Genomic DNA, 25,201 nt, shown 5'->3' with positions numbered 1-25,201 from the left:
CAGCAAACTTTTCCTCCTGACTTGCCTTCCCTTATAAGCCCTCTACTAAACATACAAAACAATACATGCCACACACATTAAAGAGCTCTGATTCACAAATACACAGCCGCACACTTTATCACTGACACCAATTTTCTTCATGCGTAAAACACACACATAGACACAAACAGACACACACACACTCCCCTCTAACCTGTGAGCAGGGTTACATTATGAAAGCTCACCTGTTGTTCCACGGCCACATCCTGTAAGGCCTGATTGTCCCGAGGAGCTCGGATCCAGCTTAGTAACTGGCCCATTTTCACCTCTATCTGTTGTGAGTGTGTGTGTGAGTGTATGTGTTTGACTCTGTTCCTACTCTGTGAACTGCAGCATGTACCCCAGCCACACACAGGGAAGGGGCGGGGACAGGGAGAAAGGGGGCGGGAACAGGGAGAACGGGGGAGGGACAGGGAGAAAGGGGGAAGGACAGGGAGCACACAGGGGCAGGGTTAAAGGGAAGGGGAAGGATGAAAGGAAAGGCTATATAAGGCCAATACAATTTGAAATAATTAAAGGGAATGAAACTCTTCAACTTTTTGGAATGAAACTCTTCAACTTCATATCGTTTTTTCTGTGCTCATTTGAGCTTGCCTGGCTTAGTAATGAACCAATAGAAAAGTCCAAGACTGCAAACCCTGCCCATCTGACACTCAGGTAGACTTAAGCAAATGCTCTGAGTATTTTAAAGATGGCCACATCTGAGTCGCTTCTCAGGGAAGCGGACACGGACCCACACATGAATGACCACACACACACACACCAATAAATCAGACACAAATACACATACATGAACACATCCCAACTACAAATGTGCATAATGCACACACTGTGTTAAAATGCACTGACGGAAAAGGAACCCACATGACCATACACTGAGTGTACAAAACATTAAGAACACCTGCACTTTCCATGACATAGACTGACCAGGTGAATCCAGGTTTAAAGCTATGATCCCTTGTTGATGTCACTTGTTAAATCCACTTCAATCCGTGTAGATGGAGGGGAGGAGACAGGTTAAAGAAGGATTTTTAAGCCTTGAGACAATTGAGAAATGGATTGTGCATGTGTGCCATTCAGATGGTGAAGGGGCAAGACAAAATATTTAAGTGCCTTTGAATGGGGTATGGTAGTAGGTGCCAGGCTCACAGGTTTGTGTCAAGAACTGCAACGCTGCTGGGTTTTTCACGTTCAACAGTTTCCTGTGTCTATCAAGAATGGTCCACCACCCAAAGGACATCCAACCAACTTGACACAACTGTGGGAAGCATTGGGGTCAACATATTTTTATTTTTTTATAGTCATTTAGCAGACGCTCTTATCCAGAGCGACTTACAGTTAGTGAGTGCATACATTATTTTTTATTTTTCAAACTGGCCCCCCGTGGGAATCGAACCAACAACCCTGGCGTTGCAAATGCCATGCTCTACCAACTGAGCTACATCCCTGCCGGCCATTCCCTCCCCTACCCTGGGCCAATTGTGCGCCGCCCCATGGTCTCCCGGTCGCGGCCGGCTACGACAGAGCCTGGATTTGAACCAGGATCTCTAGTGGCACAGCTAGCACTGCGATGCAGTGCCTTAGACCACTGCTCCACTCGGGAGGCATCCCTGTGGAATGCTATCAACACCTTGTAGAGTCCATGCCCCGATTAATTGAAGCTGTTCTGTGGGTAAAGGGGGGGGTTTCAACTCGATATTAGGAAGGTCTTCCTAATGTTTGGTATACTCAGTGTATTGACCTACAGTATACAGCGCACACTTTTAACCACAGAAGAAAAGCACACACCCTCTTCCACATGGAGTACATCTCACACAATCACTGAGCAATAAGTTGTGCAAACAACATCATTATGTGGAGGAGGAGGAGAAGGGAGGGGCAGGAGTTCTGTTTTCTATGAATTTTCACTGCCAAGTGTGGCCAAGTTCAACCTTAACTTTCTTGACTGTGTTACCGTAAACAGCAGTGGTTAAAGGCTACTGGAAGAGGCTAGCATTCCACTGTTGGAAGACTGGCACTGAAATCATAGGGGGAGAATCAAAAGGAATAATGCACATACAGTGGGGAGAACAAGTATTTGATACACTGCCGATTTTGCAGGTTTTCCTACTTACAAAGCATGTAGAGGTCTGTAATTTTTATCATAGGTACACTTCAACTGTGAGAGACGGAATCTAAAACAAAAATCCAGAAAATCACATTGTATGATTTTTAAGTAATGTCATGTAATAAAATGCAAATTAATAAGTATTTGATCACCTACCAACCAGTAAGAATTCCGGCTCTCACAGACCTGTTCGTTTTTCTTTAAGAAGCCCTCCTGTTCTCCACTCATTACCTGTATTAACTGCACCTGTTTGAACTCGTTACCTGTATAAAAGACACCTGTCCACACACTCAATCAAACAGACTCCAACCTCTCCACAATGGCCAAGACCAGAGAGCTGTGTAAGGACATCAGGGATAAAATTGTAGACCTGCACAAGGCTGGGATGGGCTACAGGACAATAGGCAAGCAGCTTGGTGAGAAGGCAACAACTGTTGGCGCAATTATTAGAAAATGGAAGAAGTTCAAGATGACGGTCAATCACCCTCGGTCTGGGGCTCCATGCAAGATCTCACCTCGTGGGGCATCAATGATCATGAGGAAGGTGAGGGATCAGCCCAGAACTACACGGCAGGACCTGGTCAATGACCTGAAGAGAGCTGGGACCACAGTCTCAAAGAAAACCATTAGTAACACACTACGCCGTCATGGATAAAAATCCTGCAGCGCACGCAAGGTCCCCCTGCTCAAGCCAGCGCATGTCCAGGCCCGTCTGAAGTTTGCCAATGACCACCTGGATGATCCAGAGGAGGAATGGGAGAAGGTCATGTGGTCTGATGAGACAAAAATAGAGCTTTTTGGTCTAAACTCCACTCGCCGTGTTTGGAGGAAGAAGAAGGATGAGTACAACCCCAAGAACACCATCCCAACCGTGAAGCATGGAGGTGGAAACATCATTCTTTGGGGATGCTTTTCTGCAAAGGGGACAGGAAGATTGCACCGTATTGAGGGGAGGATGGATGGGGCCATGTATCGCGAGATCTTGGCCAACAACCTCCTTCCCTCAGTAAGAGCATTGAAGATGGGTCGTGGCTGGGTCTTCCAGCATGACAACGACCCGAAACACACAGCCAGGGCAACTAAGGAGTGGCTCCGTAAGAAGCATCTCAAGGTCCTGGAGTGGCCCAGCCAGTCTCCAGACCTGAACCCAATAGAAAATCTTTGGAGGGAGCTGAAAGTCCGTATTGTCCAACGACAGCCCCGAAACCTGAAGGATCTGGAGAAGGTCTGTATGGAGGAGTGGGCCAAAATCCCTGCTGCAGTGTGTGCAAACCTGGTCAAGACCTACAGGAAACGTATGATCTCTGTAATTGCAAACAAAGGTTTCTGTACCAAATATTAAGTTCTGCTTTTCTGATGTATCAAATACTTATGTCATGCAATAAAATGCAAATTAATTACTTAAAAATCATACAATGTGATTTTCTGGATTTTTGTTTTAGATTCCGTCTCTCACAGTTGAAGTGTACCTATGATAAAAATTACAGACCTCTACATGCTTTGTAAGTAGGAAAACCAGCAAAATCGGCAGTGTATCAAATACTTGTTCTCCCCACTATAGCCAGTGAGAAATTGCAATATAATCTATGACTAGTTCTTAGGTGTGCAAAGGTCTTTGGCAAATTGCTTTGTGAGGACTGGAGGCATGCCTTCATTTCACTCATTTGTCTTGAACAAACAACTTTACTCTGATGTGAGTTGTCAATGTGACGCCTATTCACAAAACTCCAATAGTTCATAGGTCAGTAACATGGTGTTGGTCCATGGTCCAGCAATGATTACTCTTGGTTAAGATAGCTAACTTTTTGACCTTACAAATCTGCATAGAATGCAATGTGTTTTTGAGTGGACTGTAGATAAAGGGAATACAAACAAGTTAGACACAAATGTAAATGTTCTCCTGCCTTTCATGCAGGTATCAGTATATTTCCCTCATGCTAAAAACTTGAGACTATAAGTCAAATAACAATCCCCTGACTCTGTCTTATTGCCAAGAGATATACCTAATCCATGACCTCACTGTGTCCCTCGAGGTAATCCTTGGGTGGGGTGGGATAACAATGCAGTCTTTGAGTGAGTCATTGTGACAGAATCAGTATGTGACCTAAGGGTTGAGCTGTGTCCTTGGTCCCCCAGTATTAAACTATTAGTGGTAGTCCCAGTATTAAACTACTAAGGGTAGTCACAGTATTAGAACTACTAGGGGTAGTCCCAGTATTAAACTACTAGGGGTAGTCCCAGTATTAAACTACTAATGGTAGCCCCAGAATTAAACTACTAATGGTAGCCCCAGTATTAAACTCCTAGGGGTAGTCCCAGTATTAGAACTACTAGGGGTAGTCCCAGTATTACACTACTAGGGGTAGTCCAAGTATTAAACTACTAGGGGTAGTCCCAGTATTAAACTACTAGGGGTAGTCCCAGTATTAAACTACTAGGGGTAGTCCCAGTATTAAACTACTAGGGGTAGTCCCAGTATTAAACTACTAGGGGTAGTCCCAGTATTAAACTACTAAGGGCAGTCCCAATATTAAATTACTAGGAGTAGTCCCAGTATTAAACTACTAGGGGTAGTCCCAGTATTAAACTACTAAGGGTAGTCCCAGTATTAAACTACTAGGGGTAGTCCCAGTATTAAACTACTAAGGGTAGTCCCAATATTAAACTACTAGGAGTAGTCCCAGTATTAAACTACTAGGGGTAGTCCCAGTATTAAACTACTAGGGGTAGTCCCAGTATTAAACTACTAAGGGTAGTCCCAGTATTAAACTACTAGGGGTAGTCCCAGTATTAAACTACTAAGGGTAGTCCCAGTATTAAACTACTAAGGGTAGTCCCAGTATTAAACTACTAGGGGTAGTCCCAGTATTAGAACTACTAGGGGTAGTCCCAATATTACACTACTAGGGGTAGTCCAAGTATTAAACTACTAGGGGTAGTCCCAGTATTAAACTACTAGGGGTAGTCCCAGTATTAAACTACTAGGGGTAGTCCCAGTATTAAACTACTAGGGGTAGTCCCAGTATTAAACTACTAGGGGTAGTCCCAGTATTAAACTACTAAGGGCAGTCCCAATATTAAATTACTAGGAGTAGTCCCAGTATTAAACTACTAGGGGTAGTCCAAGTATTAAACTACTAAGGGTAGTCCCAGTATTAAACTACTAGGGGTAGTCCCAGTATTAAACTACTAAGGGTAGTCCCAATATTAAACTACTAGGAGTAGTCCCAGTATTAAACTACTAGGGGTAGTCCCAGTATTAAACTACTAAGGGTAGTCCCAGTATTAAACTACTAGGGGTAGTCCCAGTATTAAACTACTAAGGGTAGTCCCAGTATTAAACTACGAAGGGTAGTCCCAGTATTAAACTACTAGGGGTAGTCCCAGTATTAGAACTACTAGGGGTAGCCCCAGTATTAGAACTACTAGGGGTAGTCCCAGTATTAGAACTACTAGGGGTAGTCCCAGTATTAAACTACTAGGAATAGTCCCAGTATTAAACTACTAGGGGTAGTCCCAGTATTAAACTACTAGGGGTAGTCCCAGTATTAAACTACTAGGGGTAGTCCCAGTATTAAACTACTAAGGGCAGTCCCAATATTAAATTACTAGGAGTAGTCCCAGTATTAAACTACTAGGGGTAGTCCCAGTATTAAACTACTAAGGGTAGTCCCAGTATTAAACTACTAGGGGTAGTCCCAGTATTAAACTACTAAGGGTAGTCCCAATATTAAACTACTAGGAGTAGTCCCAGTATTAAACTACTAGGGGTAGTCCCAGTATTAAACTACTAAGGGTAGTCCCAGTATTAAACTACTAGGGGTAGTCCCAGTATTAAACTACTAAGGGTAGTCCCAGTATTAAACTACTAAGGGTAGTCCCAGTATTAAACTACTAAGGGTAGTCCCAGTATTAAACTACTAGGGGTAGTCCCAGTATTAAACTACTAAGGGTAGTCCCAGTATTAAACTACTAAGGGTAGTCCCAGTATTAAACTACTAGGGGTAGTCCCAGTATTAGAACTACTAGGGGTAGCCCCAGTATTAGAACTACTAGGAGTAGTCCCAGTATTAGAACTACTAGGGTAGTCCCAGTATTAGAACTACTAGGGGTAGTCCCAGTATTAAACTACTAGGAATAGTCCCAGTACTAAACTACTAAGGGTAGTCCCAGTATTAGAACTACTATAGGTAGTCCCAGTATTAAACTACTAGGAGTAGTCCCAGTACTAAACTACTAGGGGTAGTCCCAGTACTAAACTACTAGGAGTAGTCCCAGTACTAAACTACTAGGGGTAGTCCCAGTATTAAACTACTAGGGGTAGTCCCAGTATTAAACTACTAGGGGTAGTCCCAGTATTAAACTACTAGGGGTAGTCCCAGTATTAAACTACTAGGGGTAGTCCCAGTATTAAACTTCTAGGGGTAGTCCCAGTATTAAACTACTAGGAGTAGTCCCAGTATTAAACTACTAGGGGTAGTCCCAGTATTAAACTACTAGGGGTAGTCCCAGTATTAAACTACTAGGGGTAGTCCCAGTATTAAACTACTAGGGGTAGTCCCAATATTAAACTACTAGGGGTAGCCCCAGTATTAGAACTACTAGGGGTAGTCCCAGTATTAGAACTACTAGGGGTAGTCCCAGTATTATAACTACTAGGGGTAGTCCCAGTATTAAACTACTAGGAGTAGTCCCAGTATTAGAACTACTAGGGGTAGTCCCAGTATTAGAACTACTAGGGGTAGTCCCAGTATTAGAACTACTAGGGGTAGTCCCAGTATTAGAACTACTAGGGGTAGTCCCAGTATTAGAACTACTAGGGGTAGTCCCAGTATTAGAACTACTAGTGGTAGTCCCAGTTCTAAACTACTAAGGGTAGTCACAGTATTAGAACTACTATGGGTAGTCACAGTATTAAACTACTAGGGGTAGTCCCAGTATTAAACTACTAGGGGTAGTCCCAGTATTAAACTACTAGGGGTAGTCCAAGTACTAAACTACTAAGGGTAGTCCCAGTATTAAACTACTAGGGGTAGTCCCAGTATTAAACTACTAAGGGTAGTCACAGTATTAGAACTACTATGGGTAGTCACAGTACTAAACTACTAGGGGTAGTCCCAGTACTAAACTACTAGGGGTAGTCCCAGTATTAAACTACTAGGAGTAGTCCAAGTACTAAACTACTAGGGGTAGTCCCAGTATTAAACTACTAGGGGTAGTCCCAGTATTAAACTACTAGGGGTAGCCCCAGTATTAGAACTACTAGGGGTAGTCCCAGTATTAAACTACTAGGGGTAGTCCCAGTATTAAACTACTAGGGGTAGTCCCAGTACTAAACTACTAAGGGTAGTCCCAGTATTAGAACGACTATGGGTAGTCCCAGTATTAAACTACTAGGGGTAGTCCCAGTACTAAACTACTAAGGGTAGTCCCAGTATTAGAACTACTAGGGGTAGTCCCAGTACTAAACTACTAAGGGTAGTCCCAGTATTAGAACGACTATGGGTAGTCCCAGTATTAAACTACTAGGGGTAGTCCCAGTACTAAACTACTAAGGGTAGTCCCAGTATTAGAACTACTAGGGGTAGTCCCAGTACTAAACTACTAAGGGTAGTCCCAGTATTAGAACGACTATGGGTAGTCCCAGTATTAAACTACTAGGGGTAGTCCCAGTACTAAACTACTAAGGGTAGTCCCAGTATTAGAACTACTAGGGGTAGTCCCAGTACTAAACTACTAAGGGTAGTCCCAGTATTAGAACTACTAGGGGTAGTCCCAGTACTAAACTACTAAGGGTAGTCCCAGTATTAGAACTACTAGGGGTAGTCCCAGTATTAAACTACTAGGAGTAGTCCCAGTATTAGAACTACTAGGGGTAGTCCCAGTACTACACTACTAGGGGTAGTCCCAGTATTAAACTACTAAGGGTAGTCCCAGTATTAAACTACTAGGGGTAGTCCCAGTACTAAACTACTAGGGGTAGTCCCAGTATTAAACTACTAGGAGTAGTCCCAGTATTAAACTACTAAGGGTAGTTCTAATACTGACCATGTGAGACCAATAGGCACCCCACACCACTCCCATTGCACCATATACCTTACGACACTGAGTAAGAAAAAGGGTATGACCACATGACAGATTGTGAAAACTCGATTGGTACCTGCAATATGATATTGAACCAACCAAGCAGTGACACATATCTTCAGTGCATAGCTCAGGCAATATATATGTAAACACAGAGGTAGGCCAGGACACTTTAGATGAGAAAGACAGATGGATAAAGAAATACAATATCTGTGTCAGTGTTGTATCAAACACTGGTCAGACGTAATCTTATAACTCTATCTAGGAAAAATGGGATAGACCATCTTAAAAGTCAATTTCAGACATGTAAATCCTAGTGACCATTTTAGAACTTTGTGGTTGGTCAATAATCTAACTTGTGTTGTAAAGATGTTCCTCCCTAACAGTAGAGGGAACCTGGAGGCACCTGTTGTTAGGGCAGATCCCATTTCTGCCACCAGTTGCATTGAAATGTGGCCTCACTACTCAGTACTAACTGTACTTTTTACAACAAGATCTCACAGTTTGACTTCAGTATTCGACACTGGCCAGGGGGGATACATTTAAAATGTAATTCCGATTAATTCCGAATGGTTTAGGTAAGGGTTAAGGTTTGGGATAGAGCTAAAACAGGACCACTATTGTTTTCACTATATATTTTACCTCTTGGTGATGTCATTCGGAAACACAATGTTAACTTTCATTGCTATGCGGACGACACAGAGCTGTACATTTCGATGAAAAATGGTGAAGCCCCAAAATTGCCTAACCTGGAAGCCTGTGTTTCAGACATAATATTTCAAGGACAGCTTTTTTCCATATTTGTAACATTGCAAAAATCAAAAACGTTTTGTCCAAAAATTATGCAGAAAATCTAATCCAAGCTTTTGTCACTTCTAGATTAGACTACTGCAATGCTCTACTCTCCGGCTACACGGATAAAGCACTAAATAAACTTCAGTTAGTGCTAAACACGGCTGCTAGAATCTTGACTAGAACCCAAAAATGTGATCATATTACTCCAGTGCTAGCCTCTCTAGACTGGCTTCCTGTTAAGGCAAGGGCTGATTTCAAGGTTTTACTGCTAACCTACAAAGCATTACATGGGCTTGCTCCTACCTATCTCTCCGATTTGGTCCTGCCGTACATACCTAAACGTACGCTACGGTATTGCATCAGAATGCCCAAATCACTGCCAAAGGTGATTCTAACATGTATTGACTCAGGGGTGTGAATACTTATGTACATTAGATATTACTCTATTTCATTTTAAAACGTTTCTAAAATGTCAACAACAAAAAAATTCACTTTGTCATTATGGGGTATTGTGTGTACATGGGTGAGAAAAAAATATATTTAATACATTTTGAATTCAAGCTGTAACACAACAAAATGTGGAATAAGTCAAGGGCTATGAATACATTCTGAAGGCATTGTACATATATTCAGCAATTGCACTCTTCTCATATTACTCTGTAGGCTACTGACAAATTCAAAGCGAGGAAGCTTGTTCAGTAGCTACAGAGTGGAATGAGAAAAGTGCATCTTCCTGCATCTCACATCTGCCTTTAATTATTGAACTTTGCCTGCTGGACCCATGGGTTGAGGCAAACTTTGTCATATCCAGGATGGAGTGTCATGCACTCCAACCCTCCTGCCACCACCTGACTGCACCTGTCCATAACCTGTAATACATTACATAGATGGAAGTGACTTCATCACCCACTGGAGACTTGAATACAGAACCTCACTCAGAGAGCTGTGCATGTCAGTGTGTGGTAAGATAGCCAAATCCTTAGAATAGAACAGAATGCCATGCTAGTTCTTGGACAACTGAAGTTATACCAAATATTTTTATGCGGTTGTACTCTACACACAACTTATTTTCATTTGCTAATGTAGGGCATACTGTCTTTATAAGCATATCAATATGATAGCCTATTTACAGCAGAATTGTTTTTGTCTTTGTAACAAACACACCCATCGATTTTTTGTTGATTAATGTATCTACACTCAAGCTGGCCATGTATGTGCAATGTCCACATGTGGCCTAAACCTGTAGGGATATTAGTTCTGGGATGTGTCCCGCGGAAAATATCTATCAGCGGACATAAAGAGAGACTAGCCAGTTATAGAATATTGTGTTGACAGCTGCGCTAACTGAAGACTGGGCATTCACCTCACAGTTGATGATATCGTTTCCACGGTAACGTGTCTTTACATGACCTGATAAAAACTTTACGTCGCAAGCTACGTTCGTAGCAAGGTGTTGTAGAACGAGTGTCTCATGAAATACATTCCAGACACTGGTACTTCTTGCTATCTTGGCATAACTGTGATTTGACAGAGAAATATCAGCTAGCTAGATAGGCTAGCCAGCTGTAGCTAGCTCTCCCCAAGCTATGCTAACTAGCTAGCTGCTGTCAGGTTAGCTAACACAAGGTCAGCGCAGGCTTTAGCCTACACATAGAACTGAATTAGCAAATCATCTTGAGATGGCGAGTCAGTCAAGAGGGGAGAAGTCCTCAACTTCAAAACTTCTCTCCATAGCAATGCTAGCTTTTCTTATCTTGCTGTCACTAATTTACTCACTACTGCCCTTGTTTGTTTGTTGTGATTGAATGTTAAAGACACACCCACATTAAACCACAACCCAAAGACAACTCTCGTTTGGGCTTCAGTAATGGCCGCTGCATTTCTTAACGAGCACATGAAAAACACATGCGGAATCGGTGAGTGCAGTTCACCTTTTAAAAAAGTATAACTAAAACGAGTGCCTGGCACTGGGACTGAACCAACGATTTATATACTAGATGACTGACAGGGGGAGCTGTTTTGAAGCCACTGTGCCTCCATCTTGGAATTCCCCCACCATCGTAAAAAAATATTTTGGAAGCTATAGAAATGCATTTATTAATGTCTATATTTGTTTTTGCCACGTTTATTCTATTAGATACCTTAATGCATTTTTTTTTATTATATTATGTGTGCTAAACATAAAAATACATTTTTAGAAAGTTCTAATGTTACTGTCCCCACTACAATAAAAAAATACTTAAATACATGTGATTTTGTCCTTGAAACATTTAATTGAAATACTGTAGAATTCCATTAATTCCTATATAGGACTGCTCCTTCTGGGGAGTGCCAATATGGCTTAAAAGCCTCTCATTGGCCAATAGATAGCATCAGCAATCCAGGGTTTATATTGTTGGGTTCTATTTTTCTCATAATTGGATCTGTATGTGATGAATAGCTTAGAAGGAATGCATTAATGAGGAGCATAGGTTTGAACTGTACTGATATAAATTGTTTCACATAACAGGCTGTGATTCATGTAAGGAACGTTAGGGGAAGGATAGATAAGACTTGTATTTCTCATAGATACGAACACTGCTTCTTTGTGATCTGTGAACCTTCCAAGGACATGGGTACTGCAAAAAAGTGCTGACTCTACAGGTTCAACTTATGCCTGGGAACGGTGGAGCGCCAAGGGGTGGAGCGCCGAGGGGTTGGGACCAACCCGTGCGCCAACGGATTGGCTGAGTAAAGTCTAAACCACACTCAGTCCTTTACTCTGATTGGCCAACAGAAGAGGTGGGAACTCTCTGTCAGAGTATTTGAGAAAGTACCTGTAAACAATGGTTTAGTTCTCTGTCTGCCCTGCGTGGTTTTTCAGTGAGCCCGTATACGAACTTTCATACTTATCATACATACATTTTGCATATAATAAATTTAGCTTGGATTGAATATCTCTTGATTATGTTTTCTCTTATTCCAATACCAGATTTGAATTATGCAATTTCTAACAATATACATCATTGGATTGAACACCTTGAAGCCGGAGCTCGCTGCTTACATGCGACCCTCAGAGCCTGAGCTCGCTGCTTACACCCATCCGCCATCCCTATCCGCAACGCCCTAGCAAGCCGCAAGCCTACTTGATGGTAATAGCGCTCACCGTTGCCCCTAGTGGCAGGTTTTGAAGGCATCTCCCAACGTCCTGGGGACTTCGAATATCGCCTTGGATCTCGAGTGACCTGGCTGACTTTTTCCCAGTTGAAAATATGCGAACACACATCAAAGCACGTGTACACACACACATAGCCTACATATTTAAACTTATACATTGAGTGTACAAAACATTAGGAACACCTTCCTAATATTGAGTTGCACCACCTTTTCCCCACAGAACAGCCTTAATTCGTCGGAGCATGGACTCTACAAGGTGTCGAAAGCGTTCCACAGGGATGCTTGCCCATGTTGACTCCAATGCTTCCCAAAGTTATGTCAAGTTGGCTGGATGTCGTTTGGATGGTGGACCATTCTTGATACACACGTGAAACTAATGAGCCTAAAAAACACAGCAGCGTTGCTGTTCTTGAGACTCTCAAACCGGTGTGCCTGGCACCTACTACCATACCCTGTTCAAAGGCACTTAAATCTTTTGTTTTGCCCATTCACCCTCTGAATGGCACACATACACAGTCCATGTCTTATTGTCGTCGCCAAACCCACTGGCTCCAGGTCATCTATAAATCACTTCTAGGCAAATCCCCGTCTTATCTTAGCTCACTGGTCACCATAGCAACACCCACCCGTAGTCTGCGCTCCAGCAGGTATATCTCACTGGTCATCCCCAAAGCCAACACCTCCTTTGGCAGCCATTCCTTCCAGTTCTCTGCTGCCAATGACTGGAACGAACTGCAAACATCTCTGAAGCTGGAGACTCTTATCTCCCTCACTAACTTTAGGCGTCAGTTGTCAGAGCAGCTTACCGATCACTGCACCTGTACACAGCCCATCTGTAATTAGCCCATCTGTCACGCCCTGACTCAGGGGACGTTTAATTGTTGAGTCAGGGTGTGGATATTCCGTGTTGTGTTGTTTTCTATGTTTAGTTCTAGATCGTTTAGATCTATGTTGGCCAGGGTGGTTCCCAATCAGAAGCAGCTGTAGCTCGTTGTCTCTGATTGGGACCATACTTAGGCAGCCGTTTGGCACCAGTCTGTGTGGGATCTTGTTCTGTATAGGTTTGTTTGGTGTAACCTTAAGACTTCACGTTTCGTTCGTTCGTTGGTTGTTTTGTCGTGTGTTCAGTACTTTAATAAAATGTACGCTTATCACGCTGCGCCTTGGTTCAACCAATCCTTAAACGATCGTGACACCATCCAACTACCTCATCCCCATATTGTTATTTATTTTTCTAATTTGCACCCCAGTATCTCTATTTGTACATCATCTTTAGCACATCTATCATTCCAGTGTTAATACGAAATTGTAACTATTTTGCACTATGGCCTATTTATTGCTTTACCTCCATAATTTACTACATTCGCACACACTGTATATATATTTTATGTTGTATTTTTGACTTTATGTTTTGTTTACCCCATATGTAACTCTGTGTTGTTGTTTTTATCGCAACTGGCTTACCTGGTTAAATAAAGGTAAAATAAAAAATAAATTGTCTCAAGGCTTAAAAATTGTTCTTTAACCTATCTCCTCCTCTTCATCTACACTGATTGAATTGGATTTAACAAGTGACATCAATAAGGGATCATAACTTTCACCTGGATTCACCTGGTCAGTCTATGTCATGGAAAGAGCATGTTCCTAATGTTTTGTACACTCTGTGTATAGATAGGCACTGAGGCACACAAACCCACATTCCAGACTTGTCTTATCCACCCATCATCAAGCACACTCATGCTTCTAAACACACCTTCAGAGATTTGTTGTGTCAGCTCACCAAGCCTGTAAAACTAGGTGTTGCGCCTTGGGAAGAGACACTGGAACATTGTGAACTACCTCCAGATCGATTTTAATCTCTTGATAAGATGTGCATGTAACATAAATATTATATTTAAATTAAGTCAGTAACTTCAAGAAAACCTTTTGAAGCAAAGAGAGAGTTTACCACCGCCCTCTGAAGAGAATGAGTGTGCACAAATGTTTGAATGTTGTGTAAGTATGTGGTTTTGGGTTCAACATGCATGCACGCATACTGTGTGTGTGTGTGTGTGTGTGTGTGTGTGTGTTTGTGCGTGGTGCCAGCATGCATGTGAATGTGTGCATGTGTGTTACTGAGTGCCATGAAGTTAGTGTGTCCACCCTGGTTTAATTGTCTCATTAGAGTACTGGTCTGTGTTCCCTTGGCCTGGACTGTTTGTGTCTGTCTGCGTAACTGGACTCCTCAAAGAAGTGGAGCTCCTCACTATATTTAGATACGTAATTCATCACAGTCCCTTATTGCTCCAGTGGAAGCTGTTGAGGGGAGGACGGCTCATAATAACGGCTGTAACGGAGTATTATGGCTAGAATGGAGTGAATGGAATGGTATCAAACTATGTGTTTGATACCACTCCATTCCAGCCATTATTATGAGCTGTCCATTATTATGAGACTCCACTGTAATTCTTGTGTCACCAGACCTGGAAATACAGCCAAACGTTGCCTCATAAGTCCCCTCAGAAGTCCCCTCAGAAGTCCCTTCAGTTATCAATGAATACAGGTGTTTCTAAACAATCATAGGTAGGTTCATTCCCTTTTCCCGTCTCCTTTATTAACAGTGAACATGAATAGATTGATGTCAACTATATAATAGACAACTAATCTTTAAACTCTGATGAGGTCTGCACTCATAAGGAGAAAAGGAAGGGAAGCCATTTATGCCTTTTGGGACAGAGGCAGAGCCCAAATCACAACCTAAAATGGTGTAAAATGCCTGTTAGATGTAGTAGTTGTTGTTAACAGCTTTAGACTTACAACTTTTACAAAAGTTACAACCAAACAAACAAAGTCCCAGAGAGCCTTGTGAAACCAGATCACTGATATGGCTAAAGAAAGGGATCCAGTCAAGTGTGTGGTGAAATTAGCAGCCTGCGACTAAGCACATGCCTCTTTAACCCACTAGAGGGCAACACATTCTACAGAGTTAAAGTAGAATAGAATATGATAGAATAGTATAGAATAGAATAAAATAGAATAGCATAACTTGATTTTTCCCAAAGGGAACGTCAGCTGTGGCACAAAAAAAAGTCTAGCTGTTGACTCGGAGAGAACACAGGTCCTCAGTTCAAAGTCAGTTATTCATCACATCAGTGTGGTTGAGTGCACCACCTCTGCACTAACAGAGGTAACTGTCAAGTGTATCCGCACCAAGATGTGAACATTGTTTAGAAGGGTCTTACCTGAGCCTTAGAAGCTGCAGCAGCTCGAGTATTATAAGACCGGCCATCCACCTTCTGCTCTCCAAGTGTGGTACTAGGACCTGTTCTCTGCTGCAAAACACAAATGCACGCACACACACACACACACACGGAATCACAAGCACGCACACACATACACACGCACACAAAGATACAATGTGAATGTTAAACAAATCACATGTAGTCAAGACAATTGAGTGTGTGTGTGTGCTCCAATACCTAACTGCACCCTTTGAAGGCCAGTTCTTAGGTCTGTTGTTGTTGGCTATCTACCAGAGCAATCCGCTACAGCCACAGACAACCGCCTGGGTCTTGTAAGGAAGTGGTCATCTGCACCTATTGTCTGAAAGGTCACTAACGTTGGTTTGGATAGTCCCTAACTTGCAGTAAAGCCTATAAATGTTCTGAAGGCAATGAAGTTATGCTCCATTTGATTATTTTAGAAGAGTGACATTTACCTGTAATAGTGGGTTATAACAACCAGCTTATGATACTGTAAAAAGTTCCATCAAAATTCAAAATGGTAGCATGTAACTGCCATATTGGTTTTACAAATTATCACATATGTGCCATGGTACTTTAAAAACTACTTTATGAGATATGTAAGTGAAGAGGTAACAAATGATTCAGTCTCCACTTGGACTTGCACACTCAGGAGATGTTCAGAGAATGGACATAAAGACCATATTTGGATATCTAACAGGTATATTCAAATAAGAGTTAAAGGTGATAGACTGACCAACCCCAATGTCTCTCTAAATCTGCACCTGTAAAAGTCTAGGCAATGGTGCCAGGAGCTGAATGTGTATTTTATCAGTCACATGCCCTACAAAATAAAGTTCTATCCTGCCAAGAAATGCTGGCCCAACCCTTTTTATGATTCAGAATATGTCATTCATTTCATATCAATAGGCTTTTTGTTGATTGTACAACTTATTGTAAACTAATACATCAACACAACACAGGGTGTATGAACTTTAACATGACAAAAGTTGGAATGGCTGTTTGTATAACTATTTAAGGCGAAGTCTCTACTACAATAATGCTTCCTCGAATGGAGATGGATTTGCTCAGACACATCCCTGCCAGAGGGATGTTATGTTAATACAGAAGTTGGAGAAATCGGTGGCTAATAACCATATACTTACAAGGCTGGTCCAATATGCAGCATACGCCATGATGGAAACTGCGAGAAGCGGTGAAGATGAGAAGAATCGACTATTGCCTACGGATACCTCTGTCTAAACATGTGTAGCCTCTAATCTAGCCTGTCTCCTGTAGAAGTATTTCCCATGCGTTCCGGAGGGCCGCTCCCGTCCCGTATGTTCAAACAATGTTACAGGAATGTCGACTGATCATTATCGTACCCTAAACGAAGTGTCTATATAGGGCGGTTGTGGCGATGTCAAGAGACTGCTAGGTTAGCTTTTTACGGCATATAGCTAATTTTCTTTTTAGTTAAGTTTTCCCAATGAGTTTATCGTTTCCGCATAACCCACTGACAATCGACGGCTGAACTGCATTTATAGCCCATCATCCAAAACCACAATTCATGTTTGGGGTTGATGGGGTGGGTGGGGTGGGGGTGGGTTGCGCAATTGGTGAGTAAAGCAAAAGCAAAAGCCTCAGATAAAACGATTGTTGTTGCTACGGGTGTGTTGCGCACAGTGGCGGCTGGTGAAAAATATTCTCGGTGGGGCTGTGCCATACTTTTTTTTTCCTGTAACCATCGCGATATATTTTAACACAAACTGCAGGACAGCAGTGCTCAGTGAAACATTCAGTAATTATTTAATGCCAATATTAAAAAGTTGAGGCATTCTTACACAAAAACATATTACACAAACCCAAGCCTTTCATTTGCATTTAAAGTGAACTTTTCACCATTGGTAGTAAACAGGCAACGCAACAGGCATGCTGTCAGAACAGAGTGGAAAGTGGACAATAACATGAAATTATTATAAAGTTTATAGGAAATCTTACACTGTATGAAAGGATGTATAATATAGAAATGGATATCAAGTGGATGAACTCAAACCTTTGACTGGAAGAATAGCATACAGTATTTTATGATCATACTAAATGTGACTAATTGTTAATGTGCTCCAGAACTGCAACAATTAATTGATACAAAACAACATATATACAGTAATATTAGCAAAGACACTATTAAGACTTTCTAGAGTACCATATATAACTGGATTTTTTTATGCTAAGGTCAACTATATACAAAGAAACATGCGGCCAGAGCTGCTCTGTGTGTGTGTGTCTGTCATCTTATTTGTACAGGAATTTTGCCCGTCTGTCCTTCTGAGTGGCAAACCTCTCAATGACCCTTTGATTAAAGTCAGGAATGTCCCTGACAAGTTTCTTCTCCATGGAGAGCATGGCCAGAGCGTTCAGGCGATCCTGTGTCATGCTGTTTCTCAGGAAGGTCTTGATCCTTTTCAGTGTAGAGAAGCACCTTTCTGACTCAGCAGTTGTCATGGGTGTGGTGATGAGGATCTTGAGGAGGCTGGCAGTCTCTGTGAAAGTGCTCTGAAGGTTGTTCTCCATGAAGAACTGGTACAGGGGCACTGCACCACTACAAGCCTTGAACTCACTGTTCTCATAGATGAGGGACAGTTTGGTTTTGAGCTTGGCCTTGTTCAACATGGGGTACGCCTCCACGGTTGTTTCAAGCGCTGTATCGGGAACTTCACACTGTGTTGTGGGAACAACTCTCCGTGCAATAGTGTTGCGCTGATGAGGTGCTGGGTGAAGGAGAACCTCTCTTTGGCATGACTCAGGATGGTATCACATACCTGTAAAAGATACATCATCAGCTTTAATTTGCAATTAAGCTATTTTGATGCAAGTGATCCTGACTGACACATGCCTATGTCCAACTCAAGTATATGATTACCAAGGTGCTGATTGTTCAGGGTTTTGGCTACATACTACCAGGCCTGAAAAAAGTTCTAGGTGGGAAACACTGACAATTACATCACAACTTACCTCTATAGCCAACCTCTGTTGTTCTCCTGGTCCCAGCATCCTCCGTCGCTTGATGGGCTGTTGCTGCTCGTCAGATGCGCTGTCCCCACACAAAGAGGGAATTGAGGCCCTGGGTCCAAAAAATAAAGTTTAATTTGATAACTTGCAATCAGACTTCTTAACTCACTGTAATTCCCCCTCAACACACAACCAGTGACTTATATATATATATATAGACAGACAGACAGACAGACAGACAGACAGACAGTGTGTATATACACACAAACTATGTCTAGTAACTGCTTTTAACCTGTGATGTACATAATTAACTGATGTTATTACGTTTTTAAAGCCTTTTTCTATTACATTTGTGAGAGGGATGCAACATAATTTTGTTCTGCTGTTCACTTAGCAATAAAGTTAATATTCAATACAACTAGGCCTCTTCTAGAAATTGACCTGGTGGACACCTGAATAATTATTACAAACTGTGTAGTACTTTCCTGCCATTATTATCAACGCCTGATTGTGTCTTCTCTTTCCTTTTAAAATACTAAAACAAATATAATTGTGACGGCTCTATGATAATCACTCACACAAGCACCAACTGGCAGTGGGTGGAAACGTCCAGTCGTCTCACAGCTTGAATGGCGATAAAATCAGCACTCTTTACTTCCTCCAGGATGTAATCCTTAAGCATTGACAGCATACAGTCCAACAGCTCGTTCTGTATCGTCTTTGACGTGCCCTTAAAAAGCGGTAGCTGTCTTCAGGTGCTCCTCCAGCACACTGTCGAGGGAGGCAACAAAAATCCACTAAGCCCCCGGAAAATGCCGGGGTTGTCTGAGGAGTCAGTCTCCTCGTGCCCACGCAAGGCCAACTCAAAAGCCCCACAGAACTTCACACAATCGATAATTTTGGATAGAATGTGCCTGTTTTTATCCACCTCCTCATTGTGTTTCCTCACCGCAATCCTGTGGCCGTCATCCAGCTGCGTAGCAATGTTCACCCTTCCTAATACAGCTAGCTTTACAGAGTTGTCCATGTGTGCCCTGGTGTTCTCATGTTTCTTTACCTTCTCTGACAGGTGCTTCATATCCCTCACTCCGGTACCTGTCCATGCTGAATCTGACCCCGTCGTTTTAAAAAGCAAGCACGAAAGCAAAATAAGCATTAGCATCAGTGCACCCAGCTAGCCAAGCCTTCCTGGTGTACCAGCTACGGGAGAAGCCGCGCATATACTGCTTCCCTTCTCGCTAGCCTGCTGTCTGATTGAGAGGTCAGGTTGATCTGGGCCCAGCTCTTTCACCCGAACTTTCTCTGACAAAGTTCTCCTCTCAAAGCGGATCTTGGAGGAGAGATTTCACCGAGTTAGAGTTGGGTCTTGGAGGAGATAACGTTTGCGTTCGCCATTGTTGTCTAGTAAAAATGGCGTCACTGGACCGGTCCTTATTTTATCAGGGAACGAGCTTGAAGTGTAAAATAATCGCCCTCCTTGGATTCGATTTAAGATCGCTTATTGACTACATTTTTATGTCATACATTCATATCTTAAATTAGCAATTGGCTTAACTGCTACGTAGACCCGCCTCCTCGGGGCACTTTCTGTATCGCCCAGAGCTGACGAGGCGTTTGACAGGCAGAGGAAAGGTTGCGAATATGATTTTCTATCATATCTTACACATATTACTGTGTGCATTCCATATTTCAAACACACAAATATTGACATACTGATGTTTTTATTATTATTATTATTATTATTTTTATTTTATTTTTTTAAATAATTTTATTTAAGGGGGCGGCGCCCTAGCGCCCTCTATCGGCCAGCCGCCACTGGTTGCGCAATTGGTGAGTAAAGCAAAAGCCTCAGAAAAACGATTCTATCAGCAAGTCGTTTCTCAAAGTTAGTTATTAGAGATAAATGTACCTGTCTACGATCTGTAAGAGGATGCCAATTGAGGCAAAACTCGCGCGTAGCCTACTCATTGGACATTACTGCATCCAAACGTTGGACTGTTGTTTGGTCGATTGTACAGTTGTGGCGAGCTCTTGACCGAGGTTTATTAATTTAAACATTTTTATGAAAAAGTAGGTTACCCCGCAACAACTATTTAGAAGGAAAACTCACCTCCTGTGACTTTTTATGATGGCCATGGGCATGGCTTCTCTTTTTGTGTGGCATCGCTGCAACGCAAATACCTTTTTTATTTCCAAAACTTAACGGTGGCTCAACAGATATTCTTCTTGGAACCGCTAGCTTGCTGGGGAACCGAGTGAGTGAAATTGGCCCCTCTGGCGTGAAAGTGTGCCCCTCCCGCTAAGAACTCAAAATATTTTATATTTTATCAGTACCACCCTTCCTTCCTATAGTTCCCAGTTACTTTAATAGACCAGCAACCACCCCCCTTGATAGATTCATATTGTTGGCCAAATGTAGCCTCGCCAGCCGCATGAGGGGTATACTAAATTACAAAGCAGAATCAGTGGGATCAATGAGTTAGCCAGTTAACTTGCCTAAATATTCTGAAATAACGTTTTATTTTTTAGAAAGATAAGCTTGAAATGGGCATGGCCCAATTGACTCAACAACCAAAAACACATATCTAAATTCAGATTTCATAATGAACCAGAAAATCTGTAGTTATTTCTGGTTGTTTATCGAAGTTAGCTGGCTAACTCATTGATCATGTTTGTAGTAGGCTATACCCCTACCGCGAGTTTACATGAATGTTTTCTTTTATCAATATTGTGGATTTCCTTTCTTTGCTTAAGTTACTAGATGGAAAGATGAGTTCTCGCGGTTGTAAACATACTTTTGTCCTGGCTTTTATTTGCAGAACAGGGAGAAGCCACACCCCATTATTCAATAAAACGTCTGAGTCACACATGCTTGTTTTCATTACACTCACAGTGGGGGTTCTATCATTTATGCCACCTGGTGGTATTCAATGATACTGGTTGCCACAGGGAAATTCGATAAAGGATATTCCCACACATTTGATCTATATTGACAAATAAATCGTTCTGTTCTCAACCCAGTAACTCCATAATAAAGCTTCATCAAGAACTGAAGTATTGATAGACATGATCAGATTTAAAGTCTGTAAGGGTGTTGTGTCGGATATTGATGATGCACTTGCTGTCCATGGAACACATGTTGTTGTTTCATGTTTCATCACATTTTATGTATGTTTCTATATATGTACCAAGATGTTCAAACAAATAAATCATGGCCGCTTGAGTGTGGGCAGGTGAATTATTGGATGCCTTTTTTTTGGTTGAAATTACTGTCTTAAATAGTTTCAAAAAACATGTATATATTTTTTTTGATTTATCGACCGACGGCCTGTAAGGTCCGGAAAGATATATCCATATTTTGTTTTGTTATGTTTTGATATTTACTTTAAACATTAACACTACAATTAAAATAGCTGCTGCAGTTGTGGCTATGTCCAGCGATGCAAAAACTGATGTCAAGGAAAATGAGACCTGGAGCAAGGTTGTGGCCGAAATGCCCCAAAGGAGACTGTTTTACCTATTTTTATCATGGAGAGAGAAATCCTGACAAAGGAGGAGGCCATAGCCAACCCCATTAAGCATGAGGAGCTCTACCACAGTCTCATACATGAAATTGATGAGGTTAGTATAAAGAGTACATGCACTCTGGCCTATACAGTATATCTTCTCAGGAAGGAAGCACAAAGTTTCTGATCAGAGGAATAACAGTCAGAGGAAAACATGTTGTGTTCAAAGTGAATAATCCTGTCAGTTTGAAGTCGGGCATGGCTGACCAGAACTCAATTCAAGTTACAATTAAAGAACTACCTGAGTCAGCAGATGAAATGGTCTGTGATCTCTGAGTTTTTTCCTGTAAGTTTTGTTTTCCCAGTTTATATTGAAATCGCACATGAAGATGATCTCCTTCTTATGATCACATTCTTTGAGCACTCAGTTGTGACTGAGTTTCTGACTAAAGCTGGATGTAAGGTGGTGGGGAGGGTGATGAGGTGCAAGATAAGATACAAGGGTCAACTCACAAACTGCTCCAATGGAGATCATTTTGTATATGTTGAAGCAGCACCCATCACTCCCGTAACACAGTCTATAAAGACTGTCCCTCACTGGATCAACGTATTTTATGATGGACAAGGCCCCTGCGCGTCAGACAGGACTGGCAGACACAATCCCACTCTATAGGGGGTCAGGAGATGGTAGAGTACAGTCTTACTACACTGGAAAACACAAGGTGCAACTTTTTCACAATATGTGCAGGACAACAATCCTGTACCAATGAGTAGGGCAGACTTATCACATATCCCATCTGAAATAACAGAAAGTGAGACTGAGGTTGGAGAGGATAATTTCTCAGCTCCCAAGGACAAAGGTGGAGTGAATGAAACATTGGAGTTGGTACCTGGTGAGCCAGAATCTACAACAATGACCTCTCATTCTAAGAAGAAGAATAAGAGGGGAAATGGAAAGTGGCTACTGAGACCAGTGACAATCATAACCCAATAGAAAACTCTGAGGATAATAAGGGGCCCCGAAGGCGGTGCAACTCTCTGGGAAGTACAAAGGCAGCCAAACATCAATGCTGGCCTTCATTCAAACAATACAGAATCAACAAACACCCAAGTGTCTCAGGATACCAAGCTCCCCATCAGAGTCTGCAGTTAGGACACCTGCAGAAAAGAAGCCTGATATGGAGGATGTCATTCTGGGAGAAGTGGAGAAAAGTCCCCCGAATTAGCCATTCAGACGGAAATCATTGATGAATGGTGGAACATTCTAGTAGCCTTTATTATGTGAAGGGAACGTCAGCTGTGGCACAAACAAAAGTCTAGCTGTTGACTCGGAGAGAACACAGGTCCTCAGTTCCAAGTCAGTTATTCATCACATCAGTGTAGTTGAGTGCACCACCTCTGCACTAACAGAGGTAACTGTCAAGTGTATCCGCACCAAGATGTGAACATTGTTTAGAAGGGTCTTACCTGAGCCTTAGAAGCTGCAGCAGCTCGAGTATTATAAGACCGGCCATCCACCTGCTGCTCTCCAAGCGTGGTACTAGGACCTGTTCTCTGCTGCAAAACACAAATGCACGCACACACACACACACGGAATCACAAGCACGCACACACATACACACGCACACAAAGATACAATGTGAATGTTAAACAAATCACATGTAGTCAAGACAATTGAGTGTGTGTGTGCTCCAATACCTAACTGCACCCTTTGAAGGCCAGTTCTTAGGTCTGTTGTTGTTGGCTATCTACCAGAGCAATCCGCTACAGCCACAGACAACCGCCTGGGTCTTGTAAGGAAGTGGTCATCTGCACCTATTGTCTGAAAGGTCACTAACGTTGGTTTGGATAGTCCTTAACTTGCAGTAAAGCCTATAAATGTTCTGAAGGCAATGAAGTTATGCTCCATTTGATTATTTTAGAAGAGTGACATTTACCTGTAATAGTGGGTTATAACAACCAGCTTATGATACTGTAAAAAGTTCCATCAAAATTCAAAATGGTAGCATGTAACTGCCATATTGGTTTTACAAATTATCACATATGTGCCATGGTACTTTAAAAACTACTTTATGAGATATGTAAGTGAAGAGGTAACAAATGATTCAGTCTCCACTTGGACTTGCACACTCAGGAGATGTTCAGAGAATGGACATAAAGACCATATTTGGATATCTAACAGGTATATTCAAATAAGAGTTAAAGGTGATAGACTGACCAACCCCAATGTCTCTCTAAATCTGCACCTGTAAAAGTCTAGGCAATGGTGCCAGGAGCTGAATGTGTATTTTATCAGTCACATGCCCTACAAAATAAAGTTCTATCCTGCCAAGAAATGCTGGCCCAACCCTTTTTATGGTTCAGAATATGTCATTCATTTCATATCAATAGGCTTTTTGTTGATTGTACAACTTATTGTAAACTAATACATCAACACAACACAGGGTGTATGAACTTTACCATGACAAAAGTTGGAATGGCTGTTTGTATAACTATTTAAGGCAAGGTCTCTACTACAATAATGCTTCCTCGAATGGAGATGGATTTGCTCAGACACATCCCTGCCAGAGGGATGTTATGTTAATACAGAAGTTGGAGAAATCGGTGGCTAATAACCATATACTTACAAGGCTGGTCCAATATGCAGCATACGCCATGATGGAAACTGCGAGAAGCGGTGAAGATGAGAAGAATCGACTATTGCCTACGGATACCTCTGTCTAAACATGTGTAGCCTCTAATCTAGCCTGTCTCCTGTATAAGTATTTCCCATGCGTTCCGGAGGTTCGCTCCCGTCCCGTATGTTCAAACAATGTTACAGGAATGTCGACTGATCATTATCGTACCCTAAACGAAGTGTCTATATAGGGCGGTTGTGGCGATGTCAAGAGACTGCTAGGTTTGCTTTTTACGGCATATAGCTAATTTTCTTTTTAGTTAAGTTTTCCCAATGAGTTTATCGTTTCCGCATAACCCACTGACAATCGACGGCTGAACTGCATTTATAGCCCATCATCCAAAACCACAATTCATGTTTGGGGTTGATGGGGTGGGTGGGGTGGGGGTGGGTTGCGCAATTGGTGAGTAAAGCAAAAGCAAAAGCCTCAGATAAAACGATTGTTGTTGCTACGGGTGTGTTGCGCAATTGGTGAGTAAAGCAAAAGCCTCAGAAAAACGATTCTATCAGCAAGTCGTTTCTCAAAGTTAGTTATTAGAGATAAATGTACCTGTCTACGATCTGTAAGAGGATGCCAATTGAGGCAAAACTCGCGCGTAGCCTA

The 25,201-nt window shown here is 42.0% G+C and overlaps 1 protein-coding gene across 18 annotated transcripts in view; it reads right to left on the bottom strand.

The window, feature by feature from the left end:
* The window catches only part of LOC121575511 (calpastatin), a 73,442-nt gene extending 48,508 nt beyond the window's left edge, over positions 1–24,934 (bottom strand). For 6 of the 18 annotated variants that reach the window (XM_041888641.2, XM_045223004.1, XM_045223003.1 and 3 more), the window contains exons 1-3: positions 24,548–24,934; positions 23,388–23,477; positions 15,403–15,492 (exon numbers count right to left, since the gene is read on the bottom strand). In XM_041888641.2, coding sequence (XP_041744575.1) covers positions 15,403–15,492; positions 23,388–23,477; positions 24,548–24,577 — 210 coding nt within the window. In that variant the 5' untranslated portion in view covers positions 24,578–24,934. Of the gene's footprint in view, positions 1–224; positions 372–15,402; positions 15,493–16,568; positions 16,956–20,524; positions 20,788–23,387; positions 23,478–24,547 lie in introns of those variants that run through there. The other 12 variants (XM_045223006.1, XM_045223008.1, XM_045223005.1 and 9 more) reach the window with 8 other exon arrangements.
* Between the last annotated feature and the right edge of the window lie 267 nt (positions 24,935–25,201).

The sequence above is a fragment of the Coregonus clupeaformis genome, chromosome 10, assembly GCF_020615455.1.
Source record: "Coregonus clupeaformis isolate EN_2021a chromosome 10, ASM2061545v1, whole genome shotgun sequence".
NCBI lineage: Eukaryota > Metazoa > Chordata > Actinopteri > Salmoniformes > Salmonidae > Coregonus > Coregonus clupeaformis.
Note: the sequence above shows the minus strand (reverse complement) of the source record. Positions and strands in the feature narration are given on the sequence as shown.